The sequence below is a fragment of the Eptatretus burgeri genome, chromosome 2 (assembly GCF_056783735.1).
Source record: "Eptatretus burgeri isolate ZD-2024b chromosome 2, Ebu_testis_v1, whole genome shotgun sequence".
Classification (NCBI taxonomy): domain Eukaryota; kingdom Metazoa; phylum Chordata; class Myxini; order Myxiniformes; family Myxinidae; genus Eptatretus; species Eptatretus burgeri.
Genome location: NC_140962.1, coordinates 146,752,726 through 146,771,205, shown reverse-complemented (window position 1 = coordinate 146,771,205; position 18,480 = coordinate 146,752,726). Strand labels below are relative to the sequence as shown.

The 18,480-nt window shown below is 41.9% G+C and overlaps 1 protein-coding gene and 1 long non-coding RNA gene across 4 annotated transcripts in view; one reads left to right on the top strand and one right to left on the bottom strand.

The window, feature by feature from the left end:
- The window catches only part of LOC147033470 (uncharacterized), a 30,133-nt gene extending 20,239 nt beyond the window's left edge, over positions 1-9,894 (bottom strand). Inside the window, exon 1 of the long non-coding RNA XR_015055558.1 lies at positions 9,768-9,894. This is a non-coding gene — a long non-coding RNA (uncharacterized LOC147033470). The remainder of the gene's footprint in view (positions 1-9,767) is intronic.
- The window catches only part of LOC147033469 (semaphorin-3F-like), a 154,711-nt gene that overhangs the window by 116,173 nt on the left and 20,058 nt on the right, over positions 1-18,480 (top strand). For all 3 annotated transcript variants that reach the window (XM_085871658.1, XM_085871659.1, XM_085871660.1), the window contains 5 exons: positions 4,383-4,502; positions 4,972-5,111; positions 5,285-5,399; positions 5,621-5,690; positions 9,792-9,936. In XM_085871658.1, the coding sequence (XP_085727784.1) occupies positions 4,383-4,502; positions 4,972-5,111; positions 5,285-5,399; positions 5,621-5,690; positions 9,792-9,936 (590 nt within the window). The remainder of the gene's footprint in view (positions 1-4,382; positions 4,503-4,971; positions 5,112-5,284; positions 5,400-5,620; positions 5,691-9,791; positions 9,937-18,480) is intronic.

Here is an 18,480-nt window from a genome sequence, read left to right as displayed (position 1 = left end):
GAGATGGATACAGTAGTAAGAAAAGAGGTTGACGGGTTAACAGGGAGGAAAAAAACATCATGGAACAGATCAACATGAATATGTGGAGATTGGGTGGTCACGTGTTGCACATGGAGGATCAAGATAACGTACACCAGAAAGAGCGATATGCTGGGCACCTGACGGGAATGGAAGGGGACGTGGCGACCTGGCAACATACTGTTGAGAAGGGAATGCAAGAAGCAAGAATGACATTCGGGAGAGTGCATACCTCCACCACGTAATGCCTGATCCACAGGAGCATATCGGGTCCGTTACATTTTTGAAATATCATGAGATATCTCGTTTTGGCCCCATCTCTCAACGGTGAAGAATCACTTGAAAAATTCTCGAATTCGAATCCGGATTCAGATCACCAAAATCGAATCGATGAGTCCTTTACACACACCCAACCTGACCACCGAGTTTCATCCAAATCCGTCCTCACCTTTTTTGAGATATCATGCAATGTCGTTTTTAGCCCCCATCTCTCAATGGTGAAGAATGTTAAAAATTAAATAATTCTTGTGTCCAGATCTAGATTCGGAACTTCATCAAAATTGAATAAATTCGTTCTCGTGGCACTCCCAACCCGCCCACCAAGTTTCGTGTGAATCCGTCAATGACCTTTTTAGATATTGTGCTCTACATTATATCCTTTTTAGCGCATACCTCCGCCACGTAATGCCTGATCCACGAGAACATATCGAGCCCATTACATTTTTTGAAATATCATGCTATACAGTACGATATGGTTTTTGGCCCGATCTCTCAATGGTGAAGAATCACTTTAAAAAAATTAAATAATTATAGTAGTCGGATCCTGATCTGGATCTTCAGCAAAATCTAATCAGTTTGTCCTCGTCACACACTGAACCTGTCCACAAAATTTCATCCGGTTGCGTCCACAACTTTTTGAGATGTCCTGTACACAAACAGGCGGACAAACAGACAAAAAGGGGTGAAAACATAACCTCCTTCACCTTCGGTGGCGGAGGTAATTAGCCTGGTGATGGCTTAATGGTTAATGTGGCTGGCTTGAGATCTTAGGGTCTTTAGTTTGAGCCCCCTGTCGTATCACTGAAATAACACCAGGTGGGTTGACTCAGCCTGTCATCCTTCTGAGGTTGGCAAAATGAGAACCAGCTTACTGGTAATAGGGGCAATCCATCAGCGGCACAGCAGTGCTTCCAGAAAAATGATGCAACTGGCAGCCGCAGGCTGCTTAAGAAACAACTTTTTAAAAAAATTAAAAATATCTCGTATCTAGATCTGGATCATCACCAAAATGGAAGCAATTTGTCCTTGTCACACACCCAACCGGTCCACCAAATTTCGTCTTGATCCGTCCGTAGCTTTTTGAGATATCCTGCTCACAGACAAGCAGACAGGGGTGAAAACAAACCGCCGTCCATCTTCAGTGACGGAGATAATGAAGGTCACCTGCAATAAAATCAGAACGTGAGGCCAAAAGTGACGAAAGTTCACCAGAAGCTCCATATGCCAGGTGGCATGATCTTGGAGCATGTTATGCAGGAGAAGGGTCTGGAGGTGGTAATAGATATAGGTCATAAGCAGACAGGACAGTGCCAAGCAGCTATAGGCGAAGAGAACAGGGTTTTAGGTTGTAGTTAGTCATTGTGGGATAAATTACAAAGCAAAAGAGGTCATGTTTCACTATGTCGGAATTTAGTGAGGCCATATCTAGAATATTGTGCAACAGTTAGGTCTCCACATATGAGGAAGGACAAAGCTACCCGAGAGAGGGTACAACATCAAACTACTCAATTGATTCCTGGCCGAGCGAGACTCAGCTACGAGGAGCGGCTGAAAGATAAAGGGCTTTCTTTGGTATGGTGTTGGTGTACCACAGGCATGACAGGCCGAAAGGTCCCCTCCTGCATCAAAGTTACTTGTTATTCTTTGTTATCCCTTGTGGTAAGTGGCAAGCAGGCTTCACTTCAGTGCGGCACAATTGGAAGAGAGGGAGAACAAAAGGCAAGAGTGCATCTTGCTCGTCTGGTTGTGACCTATTTATTTATAAATCCAACCGGTAACTGTTAACTCCGGTCATTACTTTCCACAGGTGTCGGGAAAGCACACTCCGTGACACGTGACTCAGACGGAGCTTGCTTGGAGAACAGATCATGAGTGCTGCAAAAACTCATTAGCGTGCTCGGTAACTGGGAAACTCGGTCATCGGTGGAGAGATGGGTCAGACAAGTGAGTTGGAGATAAATGTTAGAGCATGCTAACTGGCCTGGCTGCCGAGAGTGGGGTCATTGCGGCATAGGGGATGTGGAGAGACAGCTGAGCTGGCACGGCAGACACAGGTCGAGCAATTGGCAGAGCTGGTTGAGGAATTGGTGGTGCGGCGACTGTCTTATGCTGGAGTGGTGAAGTGCTGATCACAGTTGTAAACTCCAGCACCAGCCAAATCCTAGTTGAGACAGCTGGATTGAGAGAGAGGGCCATGGACGCAGTTGGACAGTTGGAGAGGATTGTATTGCAGCAATTGAGAAGACAAGGATGCGATGAACCATCACCTGAATGGATTCCCTCCACACAAAAGTGGAGAGATCCAAAGTTCGAAGACAACATTCACCGGCAAGCACCGACTCCGTCTCCCTATTTACGTGCACCGAAAGGGTGATGGGATTTGTCGAGCGCTTCCCTTTCATCCACAACATGCTGCTGTCTTCTGCTCATGAGAGGTTGTAAAAACCTCTACCACCGGAGCCCACGCCTGAAGCACCGCAGCTTGCGGAGCAGCAGATCCTCCGTTAATTCCTTAATCCTTCATCGATTTGTTATCTTTGAATTCATTTGGCACAGACACAGCAATACGGGGGGGAGGGGAGGGGGCTTTCACCTGCCTTGGCTACTAACGACAGTTTGTTTCTTCTTCTACTCCAAAAACCAATGCCGTTCTTAAGGGACCTTATGCTGCGGTAGACGACATGCGTGGCCACAAAGGACATTTACGAACCTGCCTCTAGATTTGTCGTGTTAATGATTGTGCTTAGGTAGGGTTAAGATAAGAAAGGATATGGTTATTTCTTGGTTTGTACATTTTGGTTTGGGTCTGTTGATTCAATATTTTTTTTACTCCAGACAGGAAATTTTGCAATCATGCCTCGCAAGCTGTGATGTCCACCAGTCTAGTGTTTAGCTCTCTATTCAATTCGGCAGAATCTATTCGGTCGTCCAAGCCGTTCAACGGTCAACATGATCAAGGTCAACGTGACACCTGCATCGAATGCATTGTTTGGCTGTACCTCCCTCAAGGGTATTGTTCAGCCGTCTGTCTGCACTGCGTGCTGGATGGACCCTCGTTCTCATGACGAAATTGTATTTCAGAACATGCGAGTAGTAGTTTGTCTCCACATCATGGGAAGTATTTCAAGAGCTCAATCAGGATCCTTGTGAGTATCACCCTCAATCATTTGGAGGATAGGGGTCTGGTTGCGGGGGGGGGATGGTCAGGGGTTATCGGTTTCTTACACATACTGGCGAGGTTGTCATTGAAAGGAGTAAACTCTTCTTACTCATCACCACTGTCATCAATTCTTAGGAATCAACTGCAATCAACTGTGAAAACATTTAAGTGTCATGTCGTTACTCAGAAAGGAATGGGAAAAAATATTCACCCAGAGATGCCTGCGGGCAATCCTTCGTGTCGATCAAGATAGGATTACCTTGTTCTGACGCTGGCCAGGCCTGCCATAATCCTAGTATTTGACAAAGTCCAATGTTCTGGAAAGTTAGACATCTGGTTAATCTGGGGTTAATAAGCCATTATGCGCAGAAACATTGGTGGCGTATTAGTTCGACTCTTGGTGTCCTCCGCGCGTTTGCGCATGACAGATGGCAATGAGACCCCTTGCTTGTCAGAACGACGTGTTCCTGCTCAGACACAGTGTGTTACGAGATGGAAAATTGTCTAATATTGTTCAACATGTTCTGCGGATAACGAGCTTTGCATTGCACCAGCTGGATTCCCTCAATGCACCTCACAATCAAATCCGCTAATTCGCTCCGGAGGTCTTTCGGCCCTTTAATTCCTCCTGATTTGTTTGATAGCGTCGTTGTTAGTTTTTGAGCTTGCAGTCATTTTTGGATTCAAAGAAACTTTCCTTGATGGAGTTCCAGAGCTTGTATTGTTGTTGAGAAATGTAAAACCTCATGTCATGAGGACCACCCTTGTCTAAAAGGTTGGATACGTGTAGTTTGTTGTCCAGTTGGGTCATTGGTTATGTAGTTATACATGACTACAGCCTTTTTGGCATCAAACATACAACTCAGTGTATAAGTCTAAAAGTTTGAAGTTCTTTTTGGTGTTCTTGTTTGTTCTGGTCCATCAGGAAAGGAACTTTACTCTGGAGTATACCTGGACTTTATGGGGACAGATGCAACACTCTCACGAACCCTGGGTCACCGCCATCCTCTCCGCACTGACCAGTACAACTCCCGTTGGCTTAACGGTGAGCTTAACATCGATGAGTTGGACAAGGGAGTCACTGTTATTAAGAATGGTTTCTGATTGTAACGACCTGCATAATTTGAGAGTTCATAGAAAGACTTACCACTTGCAGTCTTGAGCACGAGTGGAAAATTTGATTCGTCGAGACGGCATAAAATTTTGCCAATGTACTGCTAAACTGATGGTTTTTGGAAGTGCCAACAAGGTGATTTGTGGTTTACAGTGTTCAATTATATGATATAATTTAAATACAATAAAAGTTTTAAAGGATGCCGAAAAAAAAACAAAAAAATACATTGAATCGGAAGTTTACCACCACTGATGCACCCTCTTTTACACCACCCTATTTAACACGTTAAATAATTATTTATTCATGCCGGTTGTTTGTGTCCTTTATGACGTCCTTAAAAAAAACAACAAGTTTCTCATAAAATGATTTTAAAGACAAATGCCGCATCTTACATTCGCAGAGCCCATCTTTCTTAATATACACATGATCCCAGACAGCGGAGACCACAATGACGACAAACTTTACTTCTTCTCTCGTGAGAAATCGGCTGAATCTGGCAGCCAGAAGTCCGTGTTCGCACGCATCGGCCGCGTGTGCCTGGTACGTGTGCGTCTTTTGCAATATGCCCGACGGCGATCTTCGCACGATGCTTTGACCTCCGACTCTCATTCTTACTGCGGTGGTGCCACGCGGTCGCTCGTGGTAAAACCATCACCAACCAACCAACCCCAAAACGTTATGTTTGCAGTAGCATCTGCTTTTGTTACCCACAGAATGACATTGGAGGACAACGTAATTTGGTGAACAAGTGGAGTACGTTCCTCAAGGCTCGGCTCGTGTGTTCGGTCATGGGAAGCGACGGGATTGAGACGCACTTTGACGAATTGCGTGAGGACCCCATTCCTTTACCATCCTCTCGTTGTTTGAATTCTCACACACATTCTTGCTTTGCACACTGAAGGCACATTTGTCCACAGGTATAACCTTTTAAAATTTGAGTTTAGAAAATCGGACAATCAGGTTGATCAGAAGGTTGTCCATCTATGCTTAAATTTACAACATGCCTTACACCTTGCTCCACCTAGCAGTATTTCTTTTTCTTGTTTCAGAGGACATATACGTCCGAAAGACGGAAGATTTACGAAACCCAATTATTTACGGAGTCTTCAGTACAAGTGGGTGAGTACATTTTTTATTGAATTCGGTTTACCTGGACAGGAAGGAATCTTTTTCAAAGGCATGAGGAGTAATCGCCAGTGTGGAACGAAGGGAGTGGCTCTCTTTTAAGTTCACTACACATTATGCCCCCATAATTAGCAGGATTTGGGCACCGACTGCAGTTGGGTATTCAGACTGTACAAAATAGGTCAACCTGATGAACTTGCAAAGGTGTGAGCTTTTGTATCTCATCAGGATCTGTTTGATTGTTATGTAGATAAAAAAAAAATGAAGGGCGGAGAGGTTTTTCCGGGGGTACATGCAGTGCAGGGATGGGTTATTTGTTCACAGATCCTGATTGTTGTCCTGTATTACCATTTTACTTGCTATTTGTGCTCAAAATTGTTTTTCCTGTTTTGTTTTTGTACACATGATCGAGGCTCGTGGAAGGGGTAGAGCAGAATGGAGGAGAACAAAATGGAAAGGGGGAAACACCAACAGGAGATTCGAAGAGAGAGTGAGAGAGAGAGATCAGTGGGAGGGAGAGGAGGACACACGGGGGTAAACGAGATGAAGACAAGGTGAATGAAGCACAGCAAAAAGAAGAAGGGGGAAATGGGGATGTAACAGAAAAAATACAACGAACCAACTGACAACTAACAAACTAAAAGAGGTGAGGGAGAGGGGGGAAATCGCAATAAACTGGAAAATGGGAGAGCTTTGGATCGGAATCATTTGGGGAAGAAGGGAACGCGAGTATGGATGGAGGGGTGACCTGAGGTATTGGTGAACAGCCTTCTTAAAGACCTGGAGGGAGGAATTGGACTGAACAGACTGGGGAAGTTGGTTCCATAGGCGAGAGAGAAAAAAGGAACAAGTGAGTGGAGGTGAGAAGTGAGCCTGGGTTTTGGGAGTTTATCAAGGATAAGGTTACTGGGAGACCACGTCAGCCCTGCATAATCCTGGGAGTGGGAGGGATAGAGACAAGAGAGGGCAGAGGGTGCAAGACCAAAAAGGAGGTGGTAGAAAACAGAGAGGCCACCTACCTGTCTGTGATGTGAGAGTAACAGGACTACTAGACACTCAGCTTTGTCACAAGAGATTCCAATGATTTTGAGGGTCTTGTTTTCCACGGCATCAAAAAGGGCAAGGTGTGAGGCAGGAGCACCAGCCAAAAGGGGAGAGCAGTACTCCATCAAGCTGCAAATGAAGGCCTTGAGGGTTGGCAAAAGTTCAGATTGGCCAAAGTTTTACACTCTCACATAAGCAATGGACAGCCCTCAACAGGCTCAGCACTGAACAGGGTCATTGCGGCAGCACCCTCCATCAATGGATGAGGCCGGATGCGCTCTGCGGAGGAGTCCACATGATGGAGCACATCATGTCACACTGTCCCTTGTGGAAGCCACCGGGAGGATTTTCAGCCCTCCGCCAACTCACCCCTGAGGCAGCCACATGGCTGCAGAACCTAAACATTTAACTTTAGCACACCTAATATTGGCCATATGCAAGAAGAAGAAGAATTGGCCAAAGAAAGACCTTGCACGACAAAGGATTGGCCAAAGCTGCCCAGTCGGCAGCTGTCTTTAGCGGCAATCTTGGAAACTATTTTCTTTCAAAAATCATATATTTTATATAATTTGGGAAGCGTATCATCAAATTTTTAGCAGCGTCTCGCGTAGCAAACGCTGCTCGAAGAGAGCTCGGCGTTGTTGTTGTTCTTCTTCTTCTTCTTCTTCTTCTTCTTCTTCTTCTTCTTCTTCTTCTTCTTCTTCTTCTTCTTCTTCTTCTTCTTCTTCTTCTTCTTAAGACAAAACCTTTATATTAGGACACGGCTCTTTTATATACAAGATCCGGATCTCCTTAAATACTAAACACTTGTACACATCTTCACATAGACGGTGCCTTTTGAGAGCGTCTATCATGAACTTTTAAATATATTCGGACATTTGTTTTAAAGTTTCGAAAAGTTCACGTTACTATTTAAAGATTATTCCATTTAATGTGTTGTAATTTCGTAAATACATTATTTATTTCGTAAATACACGATATTTCGTAAATACGTAAATACACTATGACGGGTCTCGCTATTGGCTTAATCATGGCACGTGACGAAATATCGGAAGTTCTTGTTGTTTGTTTTTTTTAGCCGACAAAACCTTTAGGATGCTGCTCTTGGACACATTTGTCCTTGTTAAGTCTGGGAAGCATATTGTCATTTAATTCTAATTTTGGCACCACCACATTGTATGTGTTCCTGCATCTGAGTGGCGACCTATCCAGGACTGTGCTCCTCAGCCAAATGTAACTCCCTTGGCAGACCTACGCATTTGACGACGTGAAAGGAATGGTTATTTTTAAATGGTATAAGTAGCTGCCAAGCGGTCAAGGCTCTGGTCCGAGATGTTTAGATCTTCATCTGGGACTACCTAACATCCTTATCACCACCAACCTCATCAAAAAGTTGCTTCAAGTTTGAAAAAAAAAATGCTGCTTGTAATCGGGAAGATCCATATTAAAAAAATGAAGGCCCTCGCAACTCGTGTGGTAGCCCAGAATAAATTGTTACACCTATGATTTTGGGACTAGCCCTCCCTTCCATCCACCCCGCACCTGTTTGCTCACCTTCTCAGAAGTAACATTACAACACGGAGCACGCAAAGTGATGGCATGGAAATCTCGAAACACCATTCTGTGCCCTTTTCTTTACCACATCAGTCTTAATGAAATCTTCAGTCTTGTTGAACACCATACATGTTCAAATGATATCTTAGCTGAGCACCACAAGTTCTAAGTGAGTCATTTGAGGCTTCTGAGGGCTATTTTAAAGTTTTAGTAATGGGAGAGGTTGTCGAGGAAGTGTGCTATCAAACTGTAGAGAGAACAGTCCAATGCATATTTCACAAAGTATGATGAGGAGGACTTGGGGACCGGGGTGGGGGAGAGGAGCGGGTTCAAACAAGTGGATACAAAGGGGCGGCGGTCACAAATTCTTTCATATCTACCTGCGCCACCAAAGGTGGGCAGAGGCTACGTTTTCACCCATGTTTGTCCGTCTGTCTTTAAGCAGTATATCTCAAAATGTTATGAACAGATTCGGACGAAACTTGGTACACAAGTTGGGTACGTGACAAGGATGGATTGTTTCGATTTTGGTGAAGATCAGAATCCAGATCCAGATACGAGAATTTTCTTTAACTCCTTAAGTGATTCTTCAGCATTGAGAGATGGGAACAAAAACGATAAACTGTATAGCATGGTATTTCAAAAGATTGTGGAAGAGTTGCGACAAATTTTTGTGGATGAGTTGGTTAGGTGACAACAACAAGCCAATTCGATTCCAGTTCAGGTCTGGATCCAGATCGAGCCGATCAATGAGATACAAAAGGTGAACTGTTCAGCTTGGCAGAAGTATGCGTTGTACCGAGTGCCGTTCTATTTACATCTGCAAACATGCCTACAATGGGCGGCACACCTGCAATACCTGCCCCCTTAGTTTGTGATAACTTTCTAGCATCAATATGATGGGCACCATCTTGGAAAGGAACGCCAGTTTGTGAGGCCTGTTCGACTGAACTTGAATGAGGTGGTTCATTCAGAAGTTCAAAAGATGATGAACTATCGACATAACGTGAAATCACTTGAGCATTGGAATAAACAAGACAATTTGGAGGAAAAGGGGGGAATTTGAGAGAGCCCAGTAGTAGGAAAGGCGTTAAGAAGAACATCTGCATGACTTACGAAGAAGGGAATGGAGGGGACATTATGGATGGTATATATAGAGTACACTGCCATATTTGTTGATGTGGAATGCAGAAGGCCTTGTATACCTGTAAATCCCCATCTCTTTTTTTTTTAATCACCTTTTTAACCTGTAAATACTCATCCCTTTTTTAATCCAAAAAATCCAAACCCTTCTCACATTTACTTAAAGCATACTGATGTATCTCTGCAGTACCAAGAAGTCGTACATTATGAATGCAGATCTCGTCATATCTAAACTCTCCGATATTTGTGCAGTGAAGGGCAAAGTAATGTCGGCATGATCACAACACAAAATATGAGGGTGAAAGCACAGAATGTGGGATTCAAACCTACCATGGCCCCCTTGTCTTTCCGCAGATCTGTGTTCAAGGGCTCGGCAGTATGCGTTTATAATATGGCCGACATCCGGATGGTTTTCAACGGTCCTTTTGCACACAAAGAGGGGCCCAGCTACCAATGGGTCCCTTACCAAGGGAAGATTCCTTATCCTCGCCCAGGAACTGTAAGTACAAAAGCAGTGTACATTTTTTTCACACTTAATATGGATGTTTTCCAAGTTCTGATCAATGATTGTTGGGAAGGTTAGTGTTCACTCGGAAGACGTCGTGCTTGAGAGAGGCAATCGTTTTGACCATTGTACTTGATGAGTTTTCAGTGAGGATGTGTTTCCCTGACATGACATCGTATTTTAGAAAGCTTGGCTGATATAATTTTCATGGAAACTGAAGCCGTATGTAGATAAATTACACGTGTGCATTAAACAGCTCCGCTTAACTGAGATTGATTCAGAGATACATTCCATTAAATTAAATCATCTATTTGAAAGGTTCACAAAATGTGTGTGTGTGTGTGTGTGTGTGTGTGTGTGTGTGTGTGTGTGTGTGTGTGTGTGTGTGTGTGTGTGTGTGTGTGTGTGTGTGTGTGTGTGTGTGTGTGTGTGTGTAAAAAAGATTGTTTATGTGTTTGTTCATTTATGCCTTCGGACCCTGCAGGAATCAGTGCAACAAAACTTTGCTTGGCATTCCCCTTCATCCAGAGGAAGGTCGAGGACTATGTTTGCGGGGGGAAAAAAAAAAATTGAAAAATTAAAAAAAGAAATCAGTAATTGGCCTTCAGGCTTCAATCGGGTCTTGTGCTTATACACTGCCTGCACATTCTTTCCCGGAAGTGATCGAGTAATATGTATTATGAAGATCGTATGTTGAGGTTTTAGTGATTTGTTGCATTTAAAAAATGAAGTTAGTAAAACATTTGTTGCATTTAAAAAATGAAGTTAAAAAAATGAAGTTAGTAAAAAATGAAGTTAGTAAAAAGAAGTTAAAAGAAGGGAAAGTGGTCCAAGCACATTTTGGAACGCCCAAGATTAGAAATTCATACGAAACCATAAAGCTTCCCAATTTGTCATGCAGGAAATATATAAATAGATGCCATTGAATTTCCCAAGGCAATGCCAGGTACTTCAGCTATTATGTGTGTGTGTGTGTATATATATATATATATATATATATATATATATATATATATATATATATATATATATATATATATATATATATATATATATATATATATATATATATATATATATACATACATACATATATTTACAGAATATATGAGGCCCCGCGAGGAGTGATGTAAGCGACATTTTTTAATGATATTATGATGATAGGCTCGGATGATAGGGTCAGGGTTAAAATAGTGCTATATGGCATTAACTCCAAAATGGCCGATGTGTCCTTTACATCACTCCTCCTCGCAGAGCCTCATATGCACTCGCGGCGCTCCCGAACGCCCGGTGGCCGCAGGGCACGGATAACTCCGAAAACCGGCAGGTTGATTGGCAACCAAGAATGCTGATTGACACAGCCAATCCGGGCAGGGATACACTACTTTGCTTGATACCTTACCTGTGGACGGCCGGATAATTAGGGTCACATGCCCTCAACACACACTCGGATTACTGTCGAGCATTGCAATGAGTGTGCCCTGGCCAATGATGCAAATTATTGGGGTACAAGTTCCCATCTAACGACACTTGTGCACTGCATCGGACCAAAAAGGAAATGACAACTGAGACATTGGAAACAGCAACAATTATTTATTACGAACACACAAGCAACCAATAATTTTAAAGCAAGTATTTATAAGCAAGAAAACAAAAAGGCACAATAGAGCAGATTTAACCCGAACACGTGTTCTTCTTCCATCTTACCTAAACAAATGACTTGTCCATCATTCACTCAGAGGCAAAGAATAAAACAAGAAAGACTTGAAAATACAAATAAAAAGTAATGCATGGAGAAAAAGGAAAGCAGTCTTTCCTTCTCTCCCTCACCTCACACAAATATCCAGGATGTGGAGGAAAATAGATGGGGAAGATGGGCAGTGGTAATGTGAAGTGATGGGGACACGCAACCACGTCCCTGAGCTGCCCAGACCCAGTAGGTGAGAGAGAGTCCTCTCCAGCATCCCGGATACATGAACTTGATGTGCGACTCACCCTCCTCTGCCTCAGCTTCTGGTGCCCATACCCAGTAGGCGAGTCCTCTCTGGCATCCCAGTTGTGCGAGCTATATAGGTGACTCGCCCTCCTCTGGCTCAGATTTTCCCTCCTAAGACTCCCATCGATGAGGTGCCGCTGTTCACCATCCTCGTGCTTCGTGTCTGACAGGATCGAGAGAACAGAATGACCCTCGTGGAAGGAGGTTTCTTTTTCCACACATGCTCGACACCAACTGCTCGTGAAATCTTCTTTTCTTTTCCCTCACGAGCCTTCTCAGTTTTTTCGTCTTTTGCTCATGCGAGCTTGTCCCGATCATTTCTGCCGTTCTGCTTCTCCCAGCCTTTCTGCTCTCTGAGCCGTCTGCTCAGGAGCTCTTTTTGTCCCAGCTCGTGCAAGCTTTCCACATTCACTTCTGCCTTCTGCTTCTCTCACGATCATCAACCTCCTTCAAGGAACGAACATTCGCTCACTGGCAAATTATGTTGCGTTCTATTCTGGCCTCCACTTCTCTCACGAGCTCTTTGCATCCCATGTTTTGTGAGCTTTCCCCGTTCACTTGTGACTTTATGCTTCTTCTTCACATCAGCTCTCTTCTCTCCTCCCACAAGCCTTCTCTCCCTCTCTCTCATTGGTCCGCAGCCGATGGGGGTGGGTCCACGATGCCACTTGTGGGAATTGCCACGCATTCTGAGGGAACTTTAGGGAACAACGAAGCCCCCAAGCCTGCCCTATATGTGCCCAAAGCCGCAACGGAAGCTCCCGACCCCCTCCTTCACGTGCAAGTATTCCTCGTGCAGCTCTGCACTGTACCACGCCCACAAGAAGTGCCGCACCTCGCAGGCCTCGACGAGCACTAAGCATCATGAACATGCATGTGAGAGCACCCGATGGGTTAACGACCACAGATGGGTCAAACATGCCCAATTAAACAATGTGTGAATAGAGGGAACACTGAGAGGAATTCCTCCGGACCAGAGGACAACCGAATGGCCACGGGGCTGAAGGGAAGACCAATGGGGTGAAGGAGGGACTGTTGAAAGGGTGTTTGATGAAGGGGAAATAATTGGTGGACTGTTGAAACAAACGATGGAGTAGATTGAAAGTGACAGGGGCATTGAACAGAGCGACGGTGTGAAGGAGGAATGATTGAAAGTAACCGAGAGCGAGGGGGAGACATTACACGGGACAAATACAGCCGAGCCAAAGCATGCCCCCCTGAACAGCTCTTTTACAAGGGACCAAGGAATATCTGTACAAAGACTAATTAAATAACTAATCCTCGGGTCACCTATGTGTCCATGTATGCTCTCCCCTGGGGTAAGTTTTCCAAAACCATAACAATATACATATATATATATATATATATATATATATATATATATATATATGTATGTATATGTATATATATATATATGTATATATATGTATGTATATGTATATATATATATATATATGTATATATTGTATATATATATATATATATATATATATATATATATATGTATGTATATGTATATATATATATATGTATATATTGTATATATATATATACATATATATATATATATATATATATATATATATATATATATATATATATATATATATATATATATATATATATATATATATATATATATATATATATATATATATATATATATATATATATATGTATATATTGTATATATATATATATATATATATATATATATATATATATATATATATATGTATATATTGTATATATATATATATATATATATATATATATATATATATATATATATATATATATATATATATATATATATATATATATATATATATATGTATATATATATATGTATATATATATATATATATATATGTATATATTGTATATATGTATATATATATATATATGTATATATATATATATATATATATATATATATATATATATATATATATATATATATATGTATATATTGTATGTATATATATATATATGTATATATTGTATGTATATATATATATATGTATATATTGTATGTATATATATATATATATATATATATATATATATATATATATATATATATATATATATATATATATATATATATATATATATATATATATATATATATATATATATATATATATATATATATATATATAAATATGTATATATATATATATATATATATGTATATATATATATATATATATATATATATATATATAAATATGTATATATTGTATATATTGTATATATATATATATATATATATATATATATATATATATATATATATATATATATATATATATATATATATATATATATATATATATATATAAATATGTATATATTGTATATATATATATATATATATATATATATATATATAAATATGTATATATTGTGTATATATATATATATATAAATATGTATATATTGTATATATATATATATATATATATATATATATATATATATATATATATATATATATATATATATATATATATATATATATATATATTGTTGCGGTCTTCGCGCCCGCCGGCGTGCTGACGGCCACGTAACTCGAATCGCGGCACGTCGCCCACCGGACGGACAATCCAGTCGTGACCCTCTCGGACTAACGCCGGGAACCAGTCACGGGTGGACCTTTCGGTCTCACCGCGATCGAGCCAATCAGCCCCCGCGTGGGATAGGGTTGCTCGCCAAATTCGACCTACCTAAGTACCCACGCGGAGGGTAGACCGGGCGATCGCACCTCGCCGCAGGTCGACTTCGGACACGGGCCACTTAAGCGACCCGTTCCGTACTATCAGAATAACCGAGCGGTGTTATCGTCGACCTCGACGGTTCGATTAATTATCGGGCGTATTCAGCCCACTACCAACCCTTTACGTGAAGCAAGATGAGGATTCAATGGGAGAAAAAGACGAAGCGAAGCGGGAGAACAGTTCAATAATAAAGCACATTTATTCGCGGCACACGGGAAGCACACATTCAATTCCACCAAAAGCACACAAAAAAAGAAAACACAATTCCATTTACACAAAAAGCAAATATAAAAGCGAAGACAATGCAGAGCTAATACCGACTACCGAGCACACGGCAACACTTATACAATTCTACTTCACAGACGGCGCCGACAACACATACCCAAAACCAAGGAAAAGAAATACCCTCAAGGATGAGGCGGGCCTGAGGCCGAGACCGGGTCGCGCCTACCCGTCTGGTGATGAGACGCGGAGCGGCGATGGCGCCTCACTCCGCGGGCCTCGCGGACAGTGTCTGGCAGGGGGTGGGAAAGGGGCCCCCTTGGTCGCACTATCTCAGCGCGGGGGGAAACAGGAGGGGGTTGCTGATGCTCGGGGTATAGAGGATCTTTATTATCCCTGGTGTGCGTCTCCACCTCGGCCAGGTCGTGCTGCCGGCCTTCCTCGGGCGTGCAGCTCCCGGCACCGTCGCGAGCACCCCCTTGTCTGCCTTCGCCGCTGCCGCCTCTCCGCCTCTGGACTCTCCACCCTGGACTCTTCTTTGGGCTCTCCTCGTTCGACTCTCTTCAGCTTCTCCAGCTTCTGCAGGCTTCAGGCTCCAGACTTCCACACGGCTCTCCTGACTGACGAACACGGTCCTTTTATCCCCCCGTAGCTTCGCCTTTGACCCCCTCCCTTTGACCTTTCACCTCGCTCCCCATTGGCCCGAGAAAAAGTGGGCGTGAAGGCTTTTTGATCCACAAATTTGCATATATCGATCGTCCTGGAGGCGGGGCCAAATCGCCCCTCGCTCACCGATTGGACGGCAAAAAGTGGGCGTGTGTCGTTTTTGATCCGTTTTTGAAGCACAAAATCCGTGATTTTGTGCACGCTGTTCGACGTGCGCCCTGCACGAGTCCAACACCGGTACCCACAGCGGGGCAAGAACGGTGGCGATGCTACGGTTGCGAGGTGTGACGTGAAGGTCGTGGCGGTTGTGGTGAAGCGGCGTTGTGGTTGGTGGTTGATGTTGTGGTTGTGGTGGTAATCATGGCGGTTGGTCCAAAATAAAGATAGTAAAAGAAAAACGGCTATCCTGAAGAGTCGCAGCTCGCATAAATGACATGTATTCCCACTAGACAACGGGTTTGGGCCTAACTACACATGCACTTACCGAGATACCTCACCTAAGGGACCTGAATGGTGGTTTGCGAATTTGGTAACCACAACAATATATATATATATATATATATATATATATATATATATATATATATATATATATATATATATATATGTATATATTGACAAAGTTGTACTCGTGATATATATATATATATATATATATATATATATATATATATATATATATATATATATATATATATATATATATATATATATATATATATATATATATATATATATATATATACACACTCGCAAATACAACCTGTCGTTTCACTGATGGTGGTGTGAATGGGAGGGGGAGGGGTGGACGAAAAGAGAAAGGAAGAGAGGGGGGAGGAGAGGCAGAGAGGACGGGGGGGGGGGGTGGGGGGAGAGGGTGGGGAGAGCGAGGAGAAGCCAGGAGTGGGTGAAGAAGGGGAAGCTAGGAAGGGGAGAAGAGCGAGGAAAAGGGGGTGGAGGTGGGGAGAGCAGTGCCTCATGAAATGTTGCTGTACATTGTGGGAGGGAGGGTTGAGAAAGAAAGGGAGAAGGAGGAAAAAAAAAAAGATATGTGAGGGGTGGCCGTGGCATTAGCAAAGCGAGTGATATGTTATGCTTAATGACCGAACACAAATAAATAAATAAAACTCATGTCAGAACAGCTGTACACACAACAACACAACAGAGTTTGTAATCTTAACCACAAGCACATCCGCAAAAACTTTCATATTCCAGTTCCAGAAAATTTGTGGGTATATTAACGAAAAGCATGGACTGAAAACATGGAAGTACCGACTGCTCACGTACGACGAATTATCCCATCGAGTGTGAACATCGAAAACATAGCATTTCGACTCGATATCATATTTAGGTCCAGAAAAGAGAGAAGAAGGCATTGTTAAGTGAGGTTGTTAATTCCAGTTATTTTGGACTAAACAATGCACAAATCAAGAAAATGACCAAAGAGCAAGACCGCAAGAATGAAGTGAAAAGATCCTGGAAGCTGAAGAATGCCAAAGTTGTACTCGTGATAGTTGGAGCTACAGGAATGATGGCAAAGAACCTCAAAGAGGTATGAAAAACCATCCATGGGAATATTACTACAAACCAACTACATTTGGAAGCTGTCCGGGGTTCAGCGACGATCCTGAAGAGAGCCCTCGGCAAAAAACTTTGAGAACAGAAAACTTCACAGCTTGGTCCATGAATCGTGACCCATTACCGAAACGAAGGGAGATACTTTGAGCTCGCCCTGGGAGGACTCCATTCCACATTCTGAAACCCGCATATGTAGACACACGCACGCGCGCGCGCGCGTGAAAATGTACACACATCAAGTAAATAAAAACGACAAACAAATATTTACCTTGAAATGGCATTCTTTGAAAGAGGATTTAAAGTTGTTAATGAAGCGAAATTCAATTCAAAAATGCATCAAGCCACAGAACACAAAATGTCGATCAACACTTTATGCCTTCACCGCGAGAACAAACATGGCGAACACCTGGTTGGATGGACCTTAATGATTTTTAGCTCGCCTGTTCGAAGAACAGAGAGCTATAGTGATACCCCCGGCGTGAGCGTGAAAATGTTAAAGTTTTTGGTGCAAGTTAATTTTTCCTTTCTTATGTTTTTATCTACCACACTATTTTTTATGTGATATATATATATATATATATATATATATATATATATATATTTATATATATATATATATATATATATATATATATATATATCGGGGCGTATTATGTGATACCGGTCGTCCATCCTTCCGTCTGTCTGTCTGTCTGTCTGTCCGTCCATCCGTCCGTCTGTTCCTGTCCGCACTCTAACTCCCAAAGTTTTCACCATTCACGTTTCATATTTGGTAGATAGGTACAGACTGTGGAGACGGTGTGTCATGATATATGTTCGTCATCTAAAGTGGTTGCCATGGCAACCAGGATGCTGTTTTCCATACGTTCCTGTCCGCACTCGAACTCCCAAAGTTTTCAACTTTCACGTTTCATATTTGGTACATAGGTACAGACTGTGGAGACGGTGTGTCGCGACATACGTTCGTCATCTAAAGTGGTTGCCATGGCAACTAGGGTGCTGTTTTCCATGTAGTAGCACAATTCTGTATATACCCTCTTGTTCGGGCATATATTGTGCTCCCTTGCGCTCTTGTTACTGATTACAATATACAAATACATATATTGCTTTAAAATTATACTTCAGTGCAATGCTTTATTAAAAATATTAATTATTAGACGAGTCTTTTAAAAACGATAAATGTATAAACAGGCGAGCATTGGGTGGCTTTGCCACCAACTCTAGTTTTAACATACATCAATGTCAAAGTGAGAGGTGGATTACAAAAGGAGATCACTCAAAGCGATCCTTGCA